This window comes from Sparus aurata, chromosome 23, assembly GCF_900880675.1.
Source record: "Sparus aurata chromosome 23, fSpaAur1.1, whole genome shotgun sequence".
Taxonomy (NCBI): Eukaryota; Metazoa; Chordata; class Actinopteri; order Spariformes; family Sparidae; genus Sparus; species Sparus aurata.
Window position 1 is genome coordinate 25551338 of NC_044209.1, and position 23767 is coordinate 25575104.

Sequence of the window (23767 nt, forward strand, 5' to 3'; positions counted from 1 at the left end):
TTGCAGATTGAATGTAGTCAGTGAAATGTTTCCTCTGGTTTCAGCAGATTTCTTGCTGAGGTCTCGCTTGCACGCCCTTTAGCCACAAAACAAATTGTGTGTTTATGTTTGTGTGTGTTTGTGTGCGTGTAGGACTACTATGTGGTGATCCTTTGCCCGGCAGAGATGGATGTCCAGGTTAGGAGGGTCCTTCATGTGCCCCTGTGGGCCCAGAGAGTCATCTACCTTCAGGGTTCTGCCCTCAAAGACCAAGACCTGATGAGGGCCAAGTGAGTCACAATAAATAAAGACAGTCAAGAGTCTCGCTTTGATACATTTATTTGATTTTATGGATGTATTAAATTATGCAGGCACACATTCCACTCTTTGTTTTGTTTTTATAATCTTCATTATATAAAAAACCTGAACTGTTTTTAAGTTATTCTGCTCTTCATTAAATTAATTCCATCATATACATTTATGAAAAAGCCCTCGATATAAGCGTCTTTCATATGTAAAATATTCACACTTTCCCTTAAAAGCCTTAGCCGGCTATACAGCTACACACTCAATGACACTCAAAGAAGAATTTTTCAGTTCTTACCCTTGCAAACTGATGGCAGGGACATCATGAATGCACCGGTGCAAAATTGACGTGACACAGCAGATAAATGGATGTCATCTTATTTTCCTGAAAGGCTCAAATTGATTGCGGTCAAAAAAGCGGATATCGACCATTATAGACGTTTGGTTGATTTATCGGCGCATCCCTGCTTTCCATCTGATTTGTCCCCACAGATTCATTAGAAACATTCTCTGCACAGGCTAATTAAGCAAAAATAAAACTCAGAGCGGAGCCGAGACACGAAAAACAAGAATAAGTCTGGAGCTCATAATTAATACCTGCAGCACCTACAGCCTTGAAGTAACTGCTGTAATTAGGGTTTGAGTCGTATTGCTGTTTTTATGTTTACCCCCCGGCTTCTGATATTAGCAGCAGCAGCACCTCAGGCTGGCTCTGTCGCAGGGAGGGAACAGGAGCCGGAGCCTGTATGTTTAATCTCCCTGTCTCCTCGCCTCCTACTATCTCATCCATAAACGGCGTGGGCTTGAAAGACACATTGGTTTGTTTGTTGTTCTATTGTCCTGCCTTTTTTTTTTCTCTTTTGTCCTCTCCCTCAGTAACATGACAACACCCTCCTTCCTGTGTCTTCTCTCCTCTTCACTTCCTGATTCTCTCCCTCTCTCTCTCTCTCTCTCTCTATTTGTCTCTCTCCCCTGCTCCCATGACCACATGCTCTGCTATCTGCCTGCAGGATGGACGATGCCGAGGCCTGCTTCATCCTCAGTAACCGGTTCGAAGTGGACCGCATCGCTGCCGTACGTTCCCCGCCTGCCACCACGACCCCCTGCAGAACGTCCATATTAAGACTTCCTGCCTGACAATAAGTCATAGATTTATGTTTTTTGTACATTTCCTGTCATTTGCTTTGAACATCGCTTCATGTAAAAATCAGTGACGCAGCATGAAAGTGGATTTACGTCACTTCATTGGCAATTCAGGGATGGTATTATACAGTAGCGCATGCCACATGTTTGACAATTTAGATATTTAGTGACGGTTTTCAACATTTATCACATGGATTGCCTTTTCATTTGGTTCAGACATACATGTTCCCCCTGCAGGATAAGCTGTAGCCACTTTGTTCTAGTCTTGTTTGTCCTTTGACTGACTTTTCGACACCTATGTCGCGCTTGCTTTTACTCTGTTCAGTCTCGATGGCCATGGCCTCTGTGTAGCCTCGAATACTTCTCTGTATAGGGATGTCAGAATTGCACTACTCTGAAACGTTGTGAGAGCCATTCAGTTGCTCCGTGCAGTCAGTGGTTTAAGAGGATTATTAGAGTGGCGCTACAATCTGATGCTGCTAATAATGGGTTTCCACATTTTTCTCTCTGTCGCACTTTTCCACTCTCCCTCTCTCTCTCCCTCTCTCCCTTGTTTACACACTATCCAACACCGTCTCCCAATTTTCTCAGGATCATCAGACCATCCTCCGAGCCTGGGCAGTGAAAGACTTTGCTCCGAATTGCCCCCTCTACGTCCAGATTCTCAAGCCCGAGAACAAGTTCCACGTCAAATTTGCAGGTGGGCAGGGAGTGTGAAATCAAATGCTCTGGCTGTGACTTGAGGTGTCAGCTCGACGGTGTGTTTCTCCGTCTCGTTCGGATGCGACTCCTGTTATTTAATCGCGCCAGGATGCAGGAAATAATGGGATGACACCTACTAAAAAATTCATTCTCCGGGGCCCAATTTGACAGGGGGGGGTTTTGCTCAGTGTGTGTATTGTCACCCGTCGTCACGCACAGCATTGCAAAAGATGCGTTAAGGTGGATAGGAAAGCATTTTCACTATGCTGCTGCAGGGTTGCATTGCAGTGTCATGAGCTGTCCTGCCTGTCTTTTTGGGGTTTTTTTAAAGCGCGGGTCATCAGCTGTCAAGACTCATTTTCCACCTGAGTGTTTCTACTAAATTTATAAGCCTGAAAGATCTGCGTGCCTGTGCGGCAGCAAAGCTCTCCCGGCTCTGAAGAAGTGCCGGACAGATTGGCTCTGCTTGGCTGAAAGCCTTTTTGAGGGTTTCTGCGAGTTTCTGCGTTGCCTGCTGGAGAGAGTCCCTTCTTCTCACGCTCAACAGAAGATGCCAGTCAATCATCTGCGAGTGAAAGAAGAGGACCCAAACTCTTTCTCACCCTCTCCTCTCGCTAACACATCTCTCTGCCTACAGCCCTGGAGGACGTCAAACTCAATTCTAGCTTGCCGCCCTCATCCCAGCTGTCTCTATCAATGATTAATGTTGTACTTTGCCACCTTCGCAAAGAAAATCCCCTTCTTTTGATGAGTTCTGCTGTTGTGCTAACCTTGTAGACGTGCTCTCCCCGCAGGCAAACCTTCATTGTCCCCGCAGCGCTGTTTAAACACCTTTAAGCACAGCCAGACCGAAGCCTTTGTTATAAGTGGGGCAGGAATTGTGAGGTAGAAAGATAATTCCATGTTCACCCATGACAACAACCGTTCTCTATTATCAGCCAGCTCTGTGTGGAGAAAACTCCCGCTTCTGTTCTGGGCGTCAGACAGCCATTTAAACATGCATGTGATTGGCTTTGATGTATTATCTTACACTGACATAGTGTCGGCCGTCTACACATATCCTGCACATTTATTTTAAAATAAGATACTGTTTCTTATGAAATAGCCAACAGCCATTCAATATTGAATAAGAAATTCTCTGTTGGGTTATAGTGAGAAGTCGAGTAAACCTTTATATTCTTTGGGATTTTTATTCCACTACAGTTTCAGGACAGTAATTTACAATTTTTGCACAAAAATGTGCACATATACTCGGAGGTTTTAAACACCGGTAGACCTGCTAATAAATCGTTGATTGACTCCCTCACATTCCCAGCGTACCAGTTAGTTCAATCAGCCAATGCACCAGGAAATCCAGTAGGGTTTGAAGATAGTGTTTTGACATGGTAACATAGTAAAACTCTGTAATTATAACATCATGTCACGCACTACAGACTCATTTCCTGAAAGAAGTGGCTATTAAATGGTTGATCAGTTTGTTTGTCAGAGAAATGACTCGTACCACTATCAGAATTTGTTCTGTTTTCATCCAGACGACTATTTTTTATTTGGCTTCCTGTTCCACTGAGCAACGTTTGTGAGAAAGAACAGACCCCCTTCCTTTTAGTCTACTGGAATAAAAGTTCATAGGAAACAACATTTCTGGGTTTAGTATGGGTCATATAGGGGATATGACCCATACTAAACCCAGAAATGTTGTTTCCTATGAACTTTTATTATTAAAATGTCATCTATAGGTTTAGCAGATGAGATTAAGCTTGGTTGCTAAAAGTTGCATGTTGGGGCAATTTGAGTAATTAGCATAATGAGCTAATGAATGGGAGACACTACAGGTGAAGAATAGGGAAAACATTTTTTAACTAATATATATCGCCATGAAACTTCCCCAGTTAATTACTTACATTTAGACAATTATTTTTTGTATTATGAGTTTTCTGAAATTGTATGTTTAAATATGCAAATTATGCATTATCTAATTAAATATGTGCTAATTTGCATACATTTCCAGAACATAAATCTAAACATCGGATCATAATTCCCGTTTCATTTTGTTGACATATTATAGCCAAGGTTTTCATGATAGGAATTTTGGATATCTCTTTTTATCACTCCATAAATCAGAAAATACTGTCAACAGCCTTAAAAAAAAAAACATTTTCGCCATGTTTTTAGGAATAAAATGCTATATAAATCAGGCTATGAATGATATATAAACAAACCCCTCTGTTAAAAACTTCAGAATATAGATAGGATTAAAACTGGAAAGTTTGGTGTATATAAGTGCTACTGAAGTGGAAAGTATGAGAAAAAACTCATTTTGAGAAAACGGCCTTTAAACATATGTATTGTATAAGACATCTTTAGAAGGAAATAGACAAAGTGAAGCAAAATGAACACCTAAATGTGTATTTTGGATGTTTTCTTTCCACTAGTCTGAAATAAGACATGTTATGGAAGCAAATTTACCCAAAATCTCAAAACTGACAGTGCATAAAAAACAATGTTTTTCCAGAAATTTCCAGTAGACTATTTGATGCTCTGTCCAGATGTAATTCTACATCCGTGGTACCTTGAAAGGAACGGGTGCTCGGGGTGTCGAGTGGGAATGACAAAGAGACAGTTCTCCCTGTTACATGCCATCAAAATGACTGCAGAGCTGTTATTCTAACCTAAAACACTCACATAATGTTGCTTTAAACACTTAAAAGGCATAAGTTCTGCAATCTATAATGTCCCTCTGATCCTGGAGTCACCATAGGTAGACTCAGAGAGCACATCAGTATGCAGTAACATGGGCATTACTGTAAAGTGCAGACACCATGTTTTGACACCACTTGGAGAATAGTCGCTAAGTGCTGGTGTGGGAGGCATTAATGAGCAAGATACAAGATTTAATTTGATCCACAGGAATAGCTTAATAACAGCCCAGCGTTCATTAAGAAAGATCTGTCGGTATGATGCTGCGGCAGGGCAGGAAAACCCTGAAGCGTCTGGGTAACACAACATGATTTGGAACAGCATGTCAATTGATTTTTCTCCCTGGTTTATGTTTTGAACGACAATAGCCAGTCGCCCCCTTGAGCTCGGCTCATTGTGGCCGCTCGCTGTTGATGTTCTGACTCATTCAAACTAGAATGGCCTACTGATTTAATTAGCTCAACCGGCGGACCCGTGGTCGGGTTTCTAATTGCAATCTTGCAGAGGGTGCAAATAACCACATCAGCTCGCGCACACACACATACGCACATATCTGCGATGGATACCAAAAAAAGCAGATCTTCTAAGTGAGGGCGACGGTGTGTGTGTGTGTGCTGAGTTTGCCGAGGCTGGTAATTGGTTTCTGTCCGAGTCTGGGTCCAGGAATCTGAGGGATACAGAGCTGTGATGAATGGTAAGCAGACAAGAACATGTGAATTGAAGGGATCACAGCGGTGAGGAGAGGTTTAAGAAGGACACTGGAAATTGGATATTGGGGAAAAAAAAGACTCAGTTTAGTGTGTGACCACAGTGTCTGTGGATTGGAGTTGGGAATGTGAGACACAGACAGAGAGAGAGGACGTGTGTGTGTGTGTGACTGTAACAGTAATGATTACTGTTGTGCCACAGATTCACCATCAGTGTTTTTTCGTCTTTTCCTCCGCAGATGCTTTAGATGCCTATTGCTCGCTAAAAGCCTCAGCTTCAAACAAATTTCCCAGGCTGAACAGCAAGAGGCTAGTCTGTGCGTTTGTGTGAGCTGCATTATGATGTCCTGTTCTGAGCCAAGAGAACATCGGCACCACAACAAGACCCACAATCAGCATTTTTGATTGTCATGTCTCTCACCTGCTCAGCTTCAGACACGCGCAGACATGACTAACTTATTAAAAAATGCATTTACATCTCAGCTGGCCTCCTGTTACTCAGACCGGCAGCTGATTGAGTCTGATACTTCATGTCAGGCTTTGACGTTCGTCACCAATTATTTTTTAATACGAAGCACAGGTCGTGCTCTTTCGGACCTCGCTCCACATTGTTGGTTAACAAGAAAGCTCTAATATGCCTGCGCGCTCACCACTGAAGATAATGCAATCAACAATTGCACAGCAGGGGAAATGGTTGCTCCCTGGGCCCGAGTCATTGATTGGTTTACTACAAACATTAATCGCTCTGTTGGTTTTTCCTTTCAAAGAGGGAAGCTGTGCGGCAACAGGTAAACGAGGACTGTCATCTGTGTTTGCTCAGTTTGGTCCGGTTGGGCTGCATTAAGTGTTTGATGGTGTGTGTGTGAAAGGTGGTTTAATAAGGCTGTCGCTGAATCACCGGATCGTTGCTAGGTCTTCCCATCATCCCCCAAAAACTGAGCGGTGGGCCACAGCGGTGACACACAATTGATCCCACGGGAGTAAAGGGAGGACGTGTGGCTAAGCGGAGCCAAGAGGATGATGGAGGATCCGACACGGCTGTCTGTTTGACTCATTTGTGTTAGACAAACATCAAGTGACAACATGAAACAGGGACACAATTTATAGTGTGTGTGCTTGTGTCACTGACAGTGAAATCTGTGATAGTGTGTGTTTGCAGGAGCCACAGAGCACACAAGAGTTTTTTATCTAGAATAATTTATCAGTAGAAGGTTGATGTAAACATTTCAGAGGATTTTCTCAAGAAAAACACGTTTTCATTTATTTATTTATTTTTTAAATGTTTCTGTCCTGATTTCTGAGCTAGTGCTGAAACATTCAGCCAATTAAGTTAATTAAGTTCAAATGAACCTGATTTACCGTTTAAGTTGTTTACAGTACAGAGCAAAAATGCCAAACGCTCTCTGGTTCTGGCTTCTCAAATATAAAGATTTGCTTCTTTTGTACCAGTTTTGATTCAAAATGTTGAGGTTTTAAATTGGTTCAACTTCAAACTTCCTGGCTACATGTTACCAGAGATAATTAACAAAATCTTTTGTGTAATTTTTCGGTCCTTGACTTGAGCAGGCGCCTTAAGAGGTCACACACCACACTCATTTTCAGGTTTGTACTTTTAATCAGTTGATTAAAAAGCCTCGTCTGCTCTCTCGGGCCTGAAGCGGCACGTCGGCGTGTTTCTGCATCAGTTCTGCGTCCTCTGGGGTGCGACTGAGGGCGATGACTTCATAGATGTGACATCACAACCTTATGGAAGTCCTGACGGCTCTCTAAAGGCACAATATCTGAATACGGGCTGTGTTTATTTGCGTGTGGACTGAGCATTTTAATACTTTCACAGCATTTGAATAGCACAGACATGGAAAAATGAGACCTTGAAAAGGTTAATTAATGAGCTAAAACCATCAATTGTCTCCACACACTGCACAAGACCAGGAGAGTCTGAGCATCACATTTTATGTCACTGCAGCATTCATGTGTTCAGATTGAAATGTTTTATGAAGCCTAATGTGGGTGTTTGTGTGGCCTGGGTCACTGTGCCCCTCTTGTTTCCTCTGTCTGCAGATCATGTGGTGTGTGAAGAAGAGTTTAAGTACGCCATGCTGGCTCTAAACTGTGTGTGCCCCGGCACCTCGACACTCATCACTCTATTGATTCACTCCTCCAGAGGACAGTGAGTTCACTTGCTTTCTTTTCTCCCTGTCCCACTTTATTTTTCAATCGTCCGTAGTTTGGTCTCACAGTCTTGACAGTTAAATATACGTTGGTTCGGTGAATAGAGGTGAGCGGCTTCTTTTCTCCTCACTGTCACTCAACTCTTTTTTTTTTTTTTTTTTTTTACAGAACGGCGCCCCAGGAGCCTTTCAAGCAACGTGTCGGAGCCTTTCAAGCCCTTAACAGGTAGGACGCATCCAATCTGTATTCACGCAGGTGCTCCATGTGTTGAATGTTCACTCAACAGGTTGGTCAGCTTCCACCGTTTACATCCTGCGTGAGTCGATGAGATTTTAACAAAACGCTTATTTTCCAAATTGTGCTTAGAGGGTAAATTTACCCTATGGCAGCTTGTTTTAAGGGCTTGACGAATCTGGATTCAAATACCCAGAAATCAGGAGATGTGACCGCAGCAGGCTGCAGACAGCATGTCAGATGTGTGAAGCTGCGAAGGCAAAAGATTCAAGATGAATGAGTCTGAGTCTTGTGTGGTGGTTCAGTCGCAGTTTTAGTTATATGCTGATCTTAGCTCATTATCATTAAATCTGCTGATTACTTGCACAATGAAGTGATTAATTGTTTAGTCAGTAAACTGTCAGAAAAGCGACATCTGTGCATTTTGTCTTTTTTCCAACGAGCAGTCCAAACACCAAAGAGTCTTCATTTGCAGCAAATCCCTTTTCATTTAGGAATGTCTTTTTTCTTTTGCTTTAAACAGAAATTAAATGATCCAGGAATCAACTAATCATCGCAGATCTAAAGAAGTGTGTCATTGAAAGCATCAAAATGTAATTTATTATCGAGTCCCATCCCAAAGTCGTCAAACAGAGATGCTTTGAGATGGCAGCTCGAGTCGGACGGCAGCCCAGAGCTCCAGTGTTTGACAACGCGGCGATGACACTCAACAATCCACTCTCTTTCTTCAAGGAGCTGAATTTAATGCCGGAGTGACCAGCACCAGTTGTTTGATGTACAAGATCCCAGTTGCTTAGTTACTCCTTTTGATCATCATGACAAAAATGATGCTGCTTCAGTATCACTTTTTGGTTTTTGTTGTTGCGGTCAAAGAGTTGACAGTCGACGGCCTCCAAAAACACGACTACTCACTCTCCAAATTTCTTCAGGTTATATATTTTTACACAAAAGATAGACGTGCTATCACCATCATCATCCCAAATAAATAACAAGCCAAATCCAGTTAGACAAGAATCAAATCCAAGGTATTAAAGATTGTTTTAATTATGTTTATGAGGACAGAAGAAAAGACGAGCTCTTTGATTAAATGTGAAACTACGTGAATTATGTGTACAACACTGCAACTTGTGTCTGAGTTCAACATTCATGTGTTTCATAAGTATGCTTCTATATCTGGACTTGATGTAATTTGGTTTATTGGCCGCGACAATGCTACATGACTAGAATTTGTCCTCCTCCTTCTTCCCTGCCGTGCACTTGTAAACTGCAAAGTCGCTATAACACTTGTTTACATAATGGCTTCTTTGTCGCAGGCCACCCACATTCACGCTGCCCCCACGCACCCTTTCTTCCTGTGTCACCTCTTTAGCCTTCGCGGCTAACGCCATATTCCCCTGAGAAGAGCGTTGTCCACTTAACTGTGGATGTGTACATCTGGTGCCTATTGTTCAAAAACACCCTGTGCTGATTGAAGTATTGATCAGCTACACTGGCAGACGTAAGACATTACATCTGCAACCTTGAATGTAAAATCTCCTGATGTGGCCTCGAGCGTGATGCTTTGTGTTGCATGTTTTAAAGGTCAATCTTCCCCCACGTGGCCAATCAATCCTCTTTTTCTGTTTCAGGGAGGGCGGCGCATGTTCAGCGGACCAATGGCACCGCACCTACCGCCGCTGCTCTGCCAATGAGGTGCATCACATCCGCCTGGATGAAAGTAAATTCTTCGGGGAATACCAGGGCAAGAGTTTCACCTTTGCCTCCTTTCATGCTCATAAAAAGTAAGTCGTAATGTTAAAAAGCCGAGACATGTGAGCACACGAGCCAACCTGCGCGGTTCAGAGCTGACCTCGTCTCCTCGCCTGCAGGTATGGAGTGTGTCTGATCGGAGTACGCAGACTGGACACCACCAACATCCTGCTGAACCCTGGTCCCTGCCACATCATGGGGGCCTCGGACACGTGCTTTTACATCAACATCTCCAAGGAGGAGAACTCAGCTTTTGTCAGGGGTCAGAGGGAGCCATCGTGGGGCGGCGCGGGAGGAAATGCCAGGGGAGTGCACCAAACCATCTACCACGGACTCACTCGCCTGCCAGTCCACAGTATCATCGCCAGCATGGGTCGGTCAAATGGGCACGGCACAAAGACTGTGTAACATTTACACACTGACCTTCTGTTTGCAGTTTTCTATGTTGGTCAAACATGCAAAGCTGTCGTTAAACCGTCTCAGACAGCAGCACAGTCTCAGCTGTCGAAATTATTCAGTTCTCACATTTTAAACCTATCTGGGTGATTAAAAATATTCATAGCTTTCCCACTGAATTATCATGTATCTGATTATAAGTCACACTTGATAAGAGCAACTGCCAAATGAACAGAAATGTCAGATATTGTGGGTTTTACAAACGCACCACCTGGTGGACAACAATGGAACTGTCCAGCTCAGAATGCCCTCAGTACAGCACACACTCTCAGGGATCTGTGCAAACACATCACGTACAGGGTTTGAACTTTCAGCACCATCTCTGCTTCAATAGTCACTGTGGCTGTCCGTGTGTGTTCCAGGCACGGTGGCCATCGACCTGCAGGACTCCAGCGACAGCAGTCCAGAAGGCCAGGACGCCGGGAGCACCGGGCTGGGCAGTGGAAGGGGAAGCAGGAGCAGCTCTAGGACGGAGATGGGTGGTGCTAACACTTTGGCTCTGCCTGCCATGGGAGAGTCAGCTGAGGAGCGGCGGCACAGCATCGCCCCCGTCCTGGAGCTGGTGGACGGTGTGAACAACCCCACCTTTGACCTGCTGGGAGACCAGTCAGAGGATGAGGTCGGGGAAGAGGGCAAGGAGGACAGTGACAAGGATGAGAGCGCCCACTGGTGGGGGCGACACTGCGAGTAAGCAATGGAGATGCTGTTTGTGTTTCCGCTGTGCGCGTTGAGGTGTTGTTCAGAGGTAACTGTTGGTTTGTGCTACAGGTGGGTGAAGGGATACCCTCTGAACTCCCCATACATCGGCAGCTCACCTACGCTGTGCCACCTTCTTCAAGAAAAGATGCCTTTCTGCTGCCTGCGCATGGACAAGGTATGTGACTTACATAAACCGCTACTCATTCTGGGCAATATATTGATATTATATCATTATCATGAACATTGTTGAATCCTGATGATGCATAATTGTTGCCTTTTCCTGGTTTTGCAGGCTGCATTACAGCTAAGCGATGTAATTATTTGTACCCACGTAGTCATTATATCTACATAATGATTCATTTTAAATCAAAAGTCTCATTGTGGAGTTTTAAATACATTGAGATTGATTGTGTTTTACAATTAGGGATCAGAGGATATTAGATCTGTTCAGTCATGATGAATAGACTCAGGATAAATTGATTGTTGGGTGAATTTCCATCATCAGAATAATGTGTGAAATGGGATAATCATGAATATCCTCTTTGGTTACATTGGTTACCTTACTGTTTGATTGCTTTCACCCGAGGCTGCGTGGTCACTCTGCTCCTCTCCTAGGCTTGTCACCACACCCTTTTCGAGGATGCCCGGTCCTACGGCTTCAAGAACAAATTGATCATCGTGTCGGCGGAGAGCGCGGGGAACGGTCTGTACAACTTCATTGTGCCTCTGCGGGCCTATTACCGACCCAGGAAGGAGCTCAACCCCATCGTGCTGCTGCTGGAGAGCGTGTAAGGATACGGTACATCTATGTGGCCTCAAACAGAAATAGGTTATCTGTTAGTGTTGCCCAGAATTGTCGCTGTGAGCACAAAAGCTCAGTACAAATCAAGGTTGCGGGAAATGCGGTTTCTCCTTGAATAGCCGACAGAGGGTAGAAAACCGAGCTATTTAAAGTCGCTGTAAAGATGATTTGTGAAACGCTGAATGCTTTCAGGACAACGCGCTCCCACAATCCTGTGTCGTGTTCTGAGGCTGGTACACAAACACAGTCAGCCAAATGAGAGTGGAATCCAATAAAAAGGCAATAAAATGCTGAGTCACTCCCGTGTAGTGCTGTTATTTTCAGCTTTTCTCTGGAGGCAGTGTGTATGGCTGTGTTGTGTTTCTCGGGCTGAGTGAGGGGCCTCTGTCTCTGTGGGGACGTTAGCGCTCCATCATGGTACGTATAAATGTCCACTGGTGGGAATCTCAAGTCTATTTGTGTTTTGATTGGTTCAGACCTGAAGCAGACTTCCTGGAGGCAATCTGTTGGTTCCCCATGGTGTTCTACACAGTGGGCTCCATCGACAAGTAAGACAGCCCAAAGACTGATTTCATTATTCATTTTTTATCTGTATCGCGCTCATGCTTCTCTCTCAATCTTCCTCTCAGCCTGGACAGTTTGCTGCGATGCGGAGTGACGTTCGCGAACACCATGGTGGTGGTCGACAAGGAGAGCTCCATGATCGCAGAGGAAGACTACATGGCCGACGCAAAGACCATCGTCAACGTCCAGACCCTCTTCAGGTCTGCTTTGCTCGGACTTTCTATGCAACCTCACACACTATCTTACCATTTAAAAAAAAAAAAAGCATTTACCTTTGCTTCAGATACTCAACATAGCAGCACAGCTACATCACACAATTAGCCAAATGATACGTTTTCGGCCCCAAATGACATTTCATTCTGTTAGATGCCGAGTTTACCCGTGTTCAGGAGGTACTGGACCAGCTCTCCATCTAAAACGTGTCTCTTTATAGGGATATTCTGGTGTGAGTTTAATCCATGGTCTAACACACCGTGAAACTGTGTTAGACTCCCTCTCGAGAGATCAAGTTTGCAGACCGCTAGCTAACGTAGTTTTAGCATCCTCAGAAACGACCGCACGACAACAATACACTGCAGTAAATGGGTCCAAACATAAAACCGCCATCAAAAAGCCACAAATAATGCTCAGAACAGCACCAAACTTCAGCAACATTAGAAACAGGGTTCCAGCACATATTTCGAGGCATCAAACATTTGATATAGTTGCCGTATTTGTCGGAAAATATAAACAAAACTTACCACCCGAGAAGCCTTCCTTGTTGTGGGGAAGCCCTGTGAGCTGATTACCGAGTGCAGTAGAGTCCTGCAGTAATGATCATCATTGAGCTACATTTACTGCAGTGTAATGTTGTCGTGCGGTCGTTTCTGAGGATGCTAAAACTACGTTAGCGAGCAGTCTGCAAACTTGATCTCTCGAGAGGGAGTCTAACACAGTTTCACGATGTGTTAGACCATGGATTAAACTTACACCGGAATATCCCTTTAATATGGATTTAACGAGGGAACGCTCAAGCTGGTAGCTGGTAGCTTCTCACTGCCCACGTCCGAAACTCCAACAACTTGAACATCCACGAGTCGGATGCAGTCACCAGCCACGCCCGTTAACGGCAGCTCTCCTCTCAACGATCTGAGCTCTTGTTAAAGAAATGAGCCGTCTGCATTTTATGGAATTTTCCAGTATGAAAAATAGTGACAGAGCTGCTGCAGTAAAAGTTTTATCAGCAATAAGAATCTCGGTTCCAGTAATAAAAATGCACACAAGGGGGAAAAAAACATAAAAATGCACAATCCTGTTTTAATGTACTGTAAGAAAAACACAAAAGATGTTGATATTCGGTGAATTGGTTAAGATTAGCATTTTAGAAATGTATTACTTTTCTGCATATGCTGTGAAAAACTGTGTTCACGACTGCTAAAAGTGTAAAATGAGTGTTTATTTTAATTATACCCATTATTCTCTCACTGCCTGTGTGCTTCTTCCCCCCAACAGACTGTTCCCAGCTCTGAGCATCATCACAGAGCTCACCCATCCAGCCAACATGCGCTTCATGCAGTTCAAAGTCAAAGACCATTACTCTCTGGCCCTGTCCAAACTGGAAAAGGTAAAAGCTTCATACCTTCACATCCCACTTTTCTTCTTTCCCTCTTAACTCAGACTTCAGAGGTCATGATGAAAAAAACGACGAGAGCGAACACAGCAAACTGTTTGGCATCTTTTATTTAGTATTCTCTCTGGTTTTGGAAATGAGTTCCCTCAATCACTAATGTTGCTTTGTTTGGATAAAATGCTGCGAGCTGAAAATAGTCTTTTTTGTTTTTTGTTTTTCTCACTAGCACGGCAACATTTCTAATTGATTATTATCATGTGGCTTTTTTTAATTGCTGCTCTTTTTATGTGGCGGCTAATGAATTTTGCCCTCTAGGCATCAATAACATTTATCAACAAATCAGTAAAGGGATTTACATTATTATGGAATAATAACGGCCTTTTTTTTTTTTTTTAAATGTCAGGCAGTGTTGCTTCACAGCAGGAAGACCCTTTGGTGGATTTGCAGCGTCTTTGTTTGGGCATTACATCTTTGTGTGTGTGTTTCCTTGAGATTATCTGGTTTAATCCCATGTCACAGAAACTGGCAAGTCAGATGCAAAGGGAATTGTGAGCTGGCCGTGAGCATGAATATCAGTTTGTGTGTTATGTTCTTCAGCCCCTGAATGTTACACTGTCTGAAGCCCAGCGTACGCTCATCTGAGTACTCATCTGAATACAAAATACTATTTTTAAAAAGAAAAAAATTAATCTTTTATAGCTGCACGTCTGAGAATGATACTAACGATCTGTCTGGATTTGAGAAACATCCATCACATCATCTCATCTCTACAAAGACCTGTGTAATCAGGTGTGTGTGTGTGTGTGTGTGTGTGTGTGTGTGTGTGTGTTTGATCTGCAGAAGGAAAGGGAGAAGGGGTCCAATCTGGTTTTTATGTTCCGCCTGCCCTTCGCTGCAGGGAAGGTGTTCAGCGTCAGCATGCTGGACACGCTCCTCTACCAGGTATCTCAAACGTTCCCTTCAGACATGAACACAACAAAAGATTCAATTGCCAAATCTGATCTATTTCTATCGACCTGTTTTCTGTGTTCTCCTGCCAGTCGTTTGTGAAGGACTACATGATCTCCATCACCAGGCTGCTGCTGGGTTTAGACTCCATGCCCGGCTCAGGTTTCCTCTGCGCTGTAAGTAGCTGAACATAATTCGGTTAGTTTCGACTGCCGAGTGGCTTTTGAGGCCGATTATTGTGTTGTTGGTCTCCCAGATGAAAATCACAGAGGACGACCTGTGGATCCGCACCTACGGTAGACTCTACCAGAAACTCTGCTCCTCCAATGGAGATATTCCCATCGGCATCTACCGGACGGAGGCACACAAGCTTCCGGTCTCTGAGGTCAGCTGCTACTGTCACATAAAGCAAAACTTAACTAACTTCTTTACACCTTTAGGTCACAGTATGTATGAGATTTTGATCACTTGTTTTTTTTTCTGTCCACAATAAGGCCAACAGTGTTATAGCATTACAATACAGACCAGTAGTAACTTTCCAAAATCTGGTGCCTACATTACCCAAAATGCAATTTAGCCACATGAGCGACTGGAAGCAATTTATCAGATTACATGCAGCTTCCTCTGAAGCTACAAAAGGCTTTAAACTACTTATACGACTTATTCACCAAATTAACTGATCATGACAATAACCATGAATTGCAGCCTGACATCATCTTAATTTTCATTTTTATGTGTCTATCTTACACTAACAACGGCGTTTCTACTTGCAAACAAACATGTCACCCATCCATCTCCCATCCCCATTTCATATCCAATACAAACTAAGCATCAAGCGTGCACATGTAACAATATGTATATCACAGCGTTATATACATTACTTCATGATTTCAAGATTCAGTCAGCACCTGTGAACCGCTATGAAGCTGCAGGCAGATATGAAAACAGTCATATATTAGTTTCGATTTAGGTTTTGTTGGTTAAAAAAGATATTTCATAGGTTGGACTATTCATTTTATGCAACAGACTTCATCTTGTACATTATTCATTTGTAATATTATAAGAATGTATTAATTCAGTTTCATTTGACAAATTGCAGACTGGTAAAAAGCTGATTTAGTAAAGATCAGTGTGATAGTGGGATGATTCTCTGCAGGAGGAAATTAAAAGCAAAGAACATAATGTGACATTTGGGCTAAAATGAGTTAAATCTTGATGAGCTTCTTCCAAAAGTGCCCATGTGAGTTCTAAACCAATTCAAGAACACTTGATATAAATACATTTTTTAATATATATTGTTCATTATGGATATTGCATCACAGTCCCAGGTATCCATCACAGTGGAAGACTACGAGGACACCAGAGAACCCAGAGAGCCGCTGCTGTCCCGGACCAGCGCTCATCGTAACTCCACCTCCTCAGAGCCCGTCTCCACGTCGTCCCACTCCTCGGACCACCCGCTGCTCAGAAGGAAGAGCATGCAGTGGGCACGGCGACTCAGCAGGAAGGGGGGTCGAGGCTCCAGTGCGTCCAAGGGGGGTCCGGGCAGCGCGGCAGAGAGGATCAGCCAGCAGAGGCTGACCCTGTTCAGGCGCTCCGAGAGGCAAGAGCTCAACGCTCTGGTGCGAACGAGGATGAAACATTTGGGCCTTTCTCCAACTGGATTCAGTAAGTTTATGAAAGCTTAGTTTTAACTTTAGTGTCTCTACAGCAACAAAATGTATTAATGATTTTTTTAATTTTTTCATGGATGAAAAACATTTTTTTCACTCAGCTTGAAATGTGATTCTTTTTATTCACCGTCAAAAAATGTTTCTCTCGAGAATTTCTTTTTTTTCTGCTGGTCCTTTTTTCGAAGTTCTAAAATGTTCTTTTCATGTGTGAAAAAGAGGGAAGAAAACATTTTTTATAAGGCTGAAAATCATTTTTGTGCAGCTCAACACATGAAAATTCTTTTTTTTATGTAGAAAAAGGAGCTCCCTCCCCTCTCAGGGCTTCTGTAAATAATAGCTCTATTTTGATATAAAATGTTCTTTTATGTGTGTAACAGTGAATTTTTTTTTCATGTGTCAAGTCGAGTGAAAAAAATTTAAAAAGTTTTTTTATAGTGAAACAGGGAAAAAAAAATTGCTGATGGAAAAAAAAAATTCATGTGTCGAGCCACGTGAAATTTTTTTTTTATTGGTGAAAAAAAACCCCATATTTTAAAAAAAGGAAAGTTTCATTTGTCGAGCCAAGTGAAAAATATTTTTTTGCACAAGATTTTTTTCTGGTGCTCTTTTTCTTAGATCTTAAAATATTTTTCTTTTCATGGAGGAGGAAAAAAATTCACTGGTGAAAACATGAAAAATCCACATTTTGAGTGAAAAAAATGGTTTTCACCCATGAAAAAAAAAATCACTCTGCTCGACATGTAAAAAAAAATAAATGTTCCGCTCTGTTTCACACATGAGCATTTTTGTTTGAATTTAGAAAAAGGAGCACCAGAAGAATTGTCTCCTTTGCCCCTCAGGGCTTCTGTAAATATCAGAAACCTTGTGATACAAGATAATTTTAGTAATGTAGGAAATCAACCCGGGAAGTTCCATGAAGATATCACTGTCCAATTTTATTTCCATCTATATGCTGATGTTTTCTTACAAAGGGGTTTGTTCATCCATCATTCATAGACTGATGCATAAAACATTTTATTCCAAGAATTTTTAAATTATTTTTTAAGGCTGTTGGCTGTATTTTCGGATCTACAGATTATTAAAAATAGATATATCCATGAACCCCTTTTTTAAAAAGAGAAGAGAAACTCTCTTTGTTGAAGTCTGAGAGCTGTGAATTCTCTGAATTTCCTTTCACCTGTAGTATTTTGTGTAAAGGATCTGAGTACTTGTTCCACCCACGTTGTTTGCACTCTGTAACTGTCGATGTTCACTGCTTGTGTCTGTTTTTATTTAAATGTGTCTTCCTGTCTGATGACTCAGAGTAACGTAGCCTCTATTCTGTGTGCCCGGATGTCGCACAGCCTGCTGTATATCCTCTGCCTGTTTTATTTCCTGCCTCACCTACCTCTTTTTTTCCTGTGTCAGATGGGATGACAGATCAGGGGAACAGACTGTCTTATATCCTCATCAACCCTTCTCCAGACACCAGACTGGAGCTGCACGATGTCGTGTGAGTGCACACAATACAAATAAAAGCATGTTAAAATCAACACAGCGTGAAAACTACAAATATAACAGAATCCTATTTGTCCACGCCCCACCTGCAGATACCTGATCAGACCGGACCCCCTCTCACTGGTACCCAATCAGGGCAGCAACAGGAAGTGCGGCGCCGGGCTGTCAGAGAGTCACAGGTTCGATATGCAGGACAGCACCCATCTGTGAGAGTAAGAAAAGGACAAATAAACTGTTAAAACACTGCCAGAGAGAGAAGAAACAACGACGCAGTCATAAGAGAGGGACAGAAATGGAAAGGGATGCAGCCAGATGGCACGCGGCCCTCGTATTTCCCCCACATTTCAGTATCTGTGACCTCGGAGGTGCCGGACATGCATGGACCTTTTCTATAACTACGGGAACGTTTTATTTATGCACCTTCCTATTTTCAAAGTGGAGAGCTGTGGACACAGAAGTGCATTTAATGAAAAACTGTATGTATTTATATCCGTGTATGTGCATGTTATGTGCTGCATCGTGTATGTGCAAGTGTGTGGATGAATGTATGTGTGTATGTGTGTGTGTGTGTGTGTGTTTGCTTATGGATCAAGAGCAAGACACTGCCAACTTTATCTGGACAGCCAAAGGAAACCTGCTGCCAAATGAAAGTCGAGGGATGTTTTTTTTTTTGTGTCCTCCGTTGTGTCGTTGGTGTGTTTTGTCACACTTAATGTTGTTTAGTGTATTTGACAGTGACACCGCAGTGCACACACACCATGTGAGGTTTCAATTATTATTATTTTTTTCTTTTCTCATAAAGCCATTTGGACACTTTTTACCTGTTGCTTATACAGTCGAACGCACACATTGATTTTACGCTCACCAGCAGCGGAGGAATCCAAAGAGCACCAGTCTCAACGATGGACGTCAGTAAACAGCCGGGCCTCGTCAGCGCGGCGCCTTCAGTCACACTGCTGTCTCACGTATTTTATTATTTATTTGATTTCACCTTTAACAAACTGTTCACGACACGACAGTATTGTTTGCCTGTTTCTTTCTTGCCGCTCTCTGCTGCTATCCGTCAGTGTGCGTCGTCCTGCCACTAGCTTGCTTTTGCTGACATGCATGTTAGAGATGCAGGGCATGGACAAAATAACAGGAACGTATACCATAATATAAAACCATCCAGTGCAACAGCCCTGCAAATAAATATGCCCTTTGTTAAGCTCATAATGTAACATTTTTGAGACCGTGTCGGAGAGGTGTTGATTCAGCTCTCTGTTTATAAGCTTTACAGGTAAACATTTGCCGTATTTATTGCTCACTGCGATGAATATCCTCCTTTTAAAGTCATTAGTTTGCCCGTTAAGAATTTAAATCTATAGTACGAAATTGGTTTTCAGGCAGAAGAAATCTCATTTCTCTGAAAACAAGGGAAAAATGTGCCAGTAGAGTGAGATTGTTCTTGTTTTTTTTTGTTTTTTTCAGGCAAGTCCCCTGTATTTCAAAGACTGTCAGTTGTTTAAAGAAACATGAGATTTTAATCTGTGCTATTGATGTAAATTACTCGTTAGGTTTGACATGTATGCAGTTTGTTTACCAAGGATTTGCGAGCCTCTGTAAAAACCTTTTGTCAGAAATTCAGAATGTGCCGTTTCTCACACAGAAATGGTGCAGCCGTGTGGTGGGAACGCTTCTCCTGCATCCCAGCCAGCAACACCACTCCTGTAGCTTTAGTGCCAGTAGAACAGATGAAAATATGTACATATTAAAGTCAGTCATTATAGCTTATCATTGCTTTATTGCTGGTTTGGTGTCACTTTCTGCAGCTACAAAACATCCGAACGTCTCCAGATGATTTCACTCAGTAGATTCAGAATTTGAAGTCACGTTGTTTTTTTTTTTTATTTCTGAACAAATCGCTCGATTGTCGGGCGCGGTTTGTCTTTGTGTCGGTTTTTCCAAGCTCACATTCCCGAAGCTATTTATGCCTCGAAACATCAACACAGTGCATGAGTCACTAATGGTCCTAATTCATCAACTTCGATGTTTCCGAGCTCACCAAAGAACACACAATACTGTCATATGTGCTGCATCAGTTAGTCTGTGCAAGCGTATGACATGAATTATCAAATTCTGTAATGTGTAACCTGATGGGTGAGTCTGTGTGGACACAGTGGAGGGTGTATTTTAGTGCTCCAGTCAGCTCTCTCCATTATATTCGTTACTAGGACAGAGTTGAACCCAACACTCCTCCTTTTAATCTGTTAATCTGTTTGAACATTATCACATTATCAGGAGGCTTCACGCGCCTGACAAGTCACAGTGACTTGCTCAATTGCGGTAGAGAGGAAGCAGCTCTATACACAAACGGAGACATGAGCACGTGGGTGTGGTCAGGCTGAAGACCAAACATTCAACAGGGGGCTTTATAAAAGGGCTCAGACAGAGAACCTTGCAAACAGAGGCAGAAGAAATGGCAGCGCAACCAGTCACCGTGCTGATCACAGGAGCCAACAGAGGCTTGGGCCTGGAGATGGTTAAGCAAATGGTGGAGGGCAAATGTCTGGTGAAAAAGCTGTTTGCCTGTTGCAGAGACCCGAATGGACCCAAGGCTGAGGTGAGTCTGTACAACCTATGTTCCTTCATTGAGCTCAGATTGAGCTCTAGCAAAAATCAGAAAGTGTTCTTGCAAACCACAGAGTTGCAGTGATTGAGAGGTGAGAAAATGTGAAGTGATCAGCTGTGTGCATCCTCTGAACTACAAACATGTCTTCACTGTGTATTTACAGGCCCTGCAAGCGCTGGCAAAGAAGCATCCTAATGTCCACATCATACGTCTAGGTATACACTCCTTCTTTCTGTTATATACTGACAAACTCTCTGTCCTGCTCCCAACAGTCCTGTGTTGTGATATTTATCTGAATGTCTGCTACTGACTGACTCTCTCACTGTCTCTCCCTCTGTGTCAGACGCCGCTGACCTTGGTAGCATTAAACAGTGCTCCCAGCAGGTAGGCGCTCAGGTGGGGACGGGTGGTCTCAACCTGCTGATTAACAATGCAGGGTACTTGGACAAAAGCACCCTGCAGAACACCACTACAGAGGGCATGCAGACCACTTTGAACACCAATCTCATGGGTCCTATGTACATGACTCAAGTAAGTTTGACTCAAGCAGTTTGAACGTGTTGTGCTTCTTCTTGTTGACTCTCTTGCTTCTGGTCCTCATTAGGAGTTCCTGCCTCACCTTCGTGCGGCAGTGAAGGCCAGTAAAATACCCGGGATGTCCACCAGGAAAGCAGCCGTCGTCAGCATCACCTCATTTCTGGGTTCAATGCAACTTGTCAAAGACTCATATTCCTTCTTCCCTGCCATCTCCTACCGCATCAGCAAGGTGAGAAACAACCTGCCAACACTGTAACCTGCTGCTCAAAGGAGTGACCTCACATTCATTGAGTGAAAATCGTCATGCATCACCTCAACTGACCTGTCGCTGTTCTATACTTTCCTGTCACCCTCTTTACCTCCTTCTCTTCTTTTCCCTTCTCTTCTCAGGCTGGTCTGAACATGCTGACAGTCTGTGCTGCAGAGGAGCTGAAGAAGGACGAGATCCTGTTTTCTCTGCTGCACCCTGGCTGGGTGCGCACCGACATGGGTGGAGAGGAGGTTAGTTAGCAACTCTCACTGACCTCACAGGTCCAGTCATAAAAGGATATAATGAAACTATCGTAGAGGACAGGTTCAGCTCTGAATGATACAATTGATTTATTGATTAAGAGGTGCAGTAATTCCATCATGTTGTTTGATCTCACTCAATCGCAGTATTCCAAAGAAGTTACAGAAAGCAGGATTATCAAGTTGAACAGGTCGCTGATACAAATTACATCATGAAATGTTGCTCATTATTTGCAAGTCATCATTACATAACAGAATCATTCAAGTTTGCTTTTGTGTGTCCGAGTCACAAAACAAATAACACTAACCTCTCCGATAATTCTCTGTAGTGATTCAATTCAGTCTGGACTATGACCTAAAACATAGAAATGTGCGGTTAAAGCTGACTGTAGATAAACTCTAGTGCAGCTTTTCACCTACTTATGAAGGCAGCTAGCAGCAGGACTACAGGAAACCTGAGGTTTCTTATTTGCACAGCAAGCTGCGGTTATCTGCGTCTGACTGACGCTCTGCTATTTTTAACTGTAAAATAAAGTGTTAAGTAACGTGAAGTTCGTATAAATGTATCTTTAATAATGGATGCATGTTTCATTGTTGGTGGGTGTGCATGCAAAAGATGATAACTTGTGAAAATGCATCGACTACCACAGCTGATTGTTGAGGTGTGTGTAGGTGAGCCCATCAGTCAGCCCTTCTGATTAATTAGAAGACGCCTCTTGTGTTGCAATTGTCAGATATTGTCTTGATATATAATCATATCAGAAACTATCTAAACAGTGGATCAGAATTCTTGTTATTACAGGTTTTCTGAAGCTTTATGTTAAAATATAGCATTATTAAAATTGCATTATTTTGCACATATTTCCAGAGCAACAATTCGATAAAGCCAGGTTCAAATTTCTTGTTTCATTTTGTTGAGATATTAGACTCAAGGGAATTTTGGACATCTCTTTTTATCACTGCTTAAAAAAGAAAACAAATCACTTTTTTAGGAATACAATTTTCCAGAAATCAGGCACAATGAACAATATATGAACAAACTCCTCAGTGAAAACCTCCGGAACATAGATGGGAAAAAAACTTGAAAAGTTTAGTGCGGGAAGGTGATACTAAAGTGGAGATTTCTACAACAGAGCACAAGAAAAAACTGTAGATTTCCACCAATTTTTAGGGGAGAAAATGTAAATAGGGAAAAAAAAATTTAACTAATAGACATCACAGCTAAGCTTCTTTAGTCGATAACTAAAATAAGACAACAATTGTTTGTTTAATCAAATGTTCTCATCAAAATGAGGCTATCTAGTAAAATATTGGCAGATTTGAATAAATCTCCACAACAAAGATATGAACTAAAATAAACAACTAGTTGTAGTTATGGAAGCAAAATATCCCGAAATCTAATAATTGACCAGTTCATGAAAATGTTTTCACTTGTAGAGTGAAGACGACATTAAAAAACAGTTCTGTGTCAAATACGAGGGGAGACGAAAGCAGATTTGAACCAGTTATATTGCTCAAAGTGTGGATGTTGCTGCAAAACGGTGTTGCGAGAACAAACATTAGCCAGAATCTTTGTGTGAGGAGTGACGAGGATTGACCTGCTGTGTGAGCCATCTTGTTAACTTTGTGTGTTTCCGACCACCAGGGGGAGATTGACGCCCCGGAGAGCGTGACGGGGATGCTTAGCGTGATGGAGTCCCTGACTGAGAAGCAAAATGCAGCATTCCTGGATTATAAAGGCAAAACCCTCCCCTGGTAACAAGCAACCGCTTTGTGTGTCACTGCAGTCAATCACTAGATGAACCCAAGTCAAATAAACTAATCCTGTTACAACTACTTTGCTTCCATCGTGCTCTTTTTACACACAAACATGCACCGACGTCATCTGCTTTGATTTCAAAATCATATTGATTAAATAATTATGTTCTGTGCACAAGTCTTTAAAGTCCCCATGTGGCGCAGTTCCACACAGCCACCTTGGCGGGGCAGATCTTCAGTGGTTTGGGGTTGTTGCCATTAATGTTGGCTCCAGGGCAGAAGAAGGGGAACATCTTCTCAGTGAAGAAGTCGGTGAAGGTGTGGATGGGCGTCATGCCGACAGGGTTGGAGAAGGTCACCTCTCCGTTTTCATAGTCCAACTGCACCCTGACTGAATTTTGAGGTAGAGAGGAA

General features: G+C 42.7%; 2 protein-coding genes across 3 annotated transcripts in view; both read left to right on the forward strand.

The window, feature by feature from the left end:
* kcnt2b (potassium sodium-activated channel subfamily T member 2b) overlaps positions 1-19713 on the forward strand; it is a 47598-nt gene extending 27885 nt beyond the window's left edge. The window contains exons 12-30 of one of the 2 annotated variants that reach the window (XM_030408251.1): positions 133-269; positions 1296-1359; positions 2020-2128; positions 7596-7704; positions 7875-7931; positions 9569-9721; positions 9809-10062; positions 10508-10832; positions 10914-11019; positions 11460-11632; positions 12123-12194; positions 12276-12410; positions 13702-13813; positions 14660-14761; positions 14860-14943; positions 15024-15152; positions 16090-16435; positions 17848-17932; positions 18030-19713. In XM_030408251.1, coding sequence (XP_030264111.1) covers positions 133-269; positions 1296-1359; positions 2020-2128; positions 7596-7704; positions 7875-7931; positions 9569-9721; positions 9809-10062; positions 10508-10832; positions 10914-11019; positions 11460-11632; positions 12123-12194; positions 12276-12410; positions 13702-13813; positions 14660-14761; positions 14860-14943; positions 15024-15152; positions 16090-16435; positions 17848-17932; positions 18030-18147 — 2670 coding nt within the window. In that variant the 3' untranslated portion in view covers positions 18148-19713. The remainder of the gene's footprint in view (positions 1-132; positions 270-1295; positions 1360-2019; positions 2129-7595; positions 7705-7874; positions 7932-9568; positions 9722-9808; positions 10063-10507; positions 10833-10913; positions 11020-11459; positions 11633-12122; positions 12195-12275; positions 12411-13701; positions 13814-14659; positions 14762-14859; positions 14944-15023; positions 15153-16089; positions 16436-17847; positions 17933-18029) is intronic. The other variant, XM_030408252.1, reaches the window with a different exon arrangement.
* A 542-nt stretch (positions 19714-20255) lies between these two features.
* On the forward strand, positions 20256-23431 carry LOC115575887 (C-factor). The gene is made up of 6 exons (XM_030408296.1): positions 20256-20539; positions 20712-20763; positions 20892-21079; positions 21153-21314; positions 21476-21586; positions 23241-23431. Exons 1-6 carry the CDS (start codon positions 20396-20398, stop codon positions 23352-23354), a joined length of 771 nt encoding a protein of 256 aa, XP_030264156.1. The 5' UTR covers positions 20256-20395; the 3' UTR covers positions 23355-23431.
* The last annotated feature ends 336 nt before the right edge of the window (positions 23432-23767 follow it).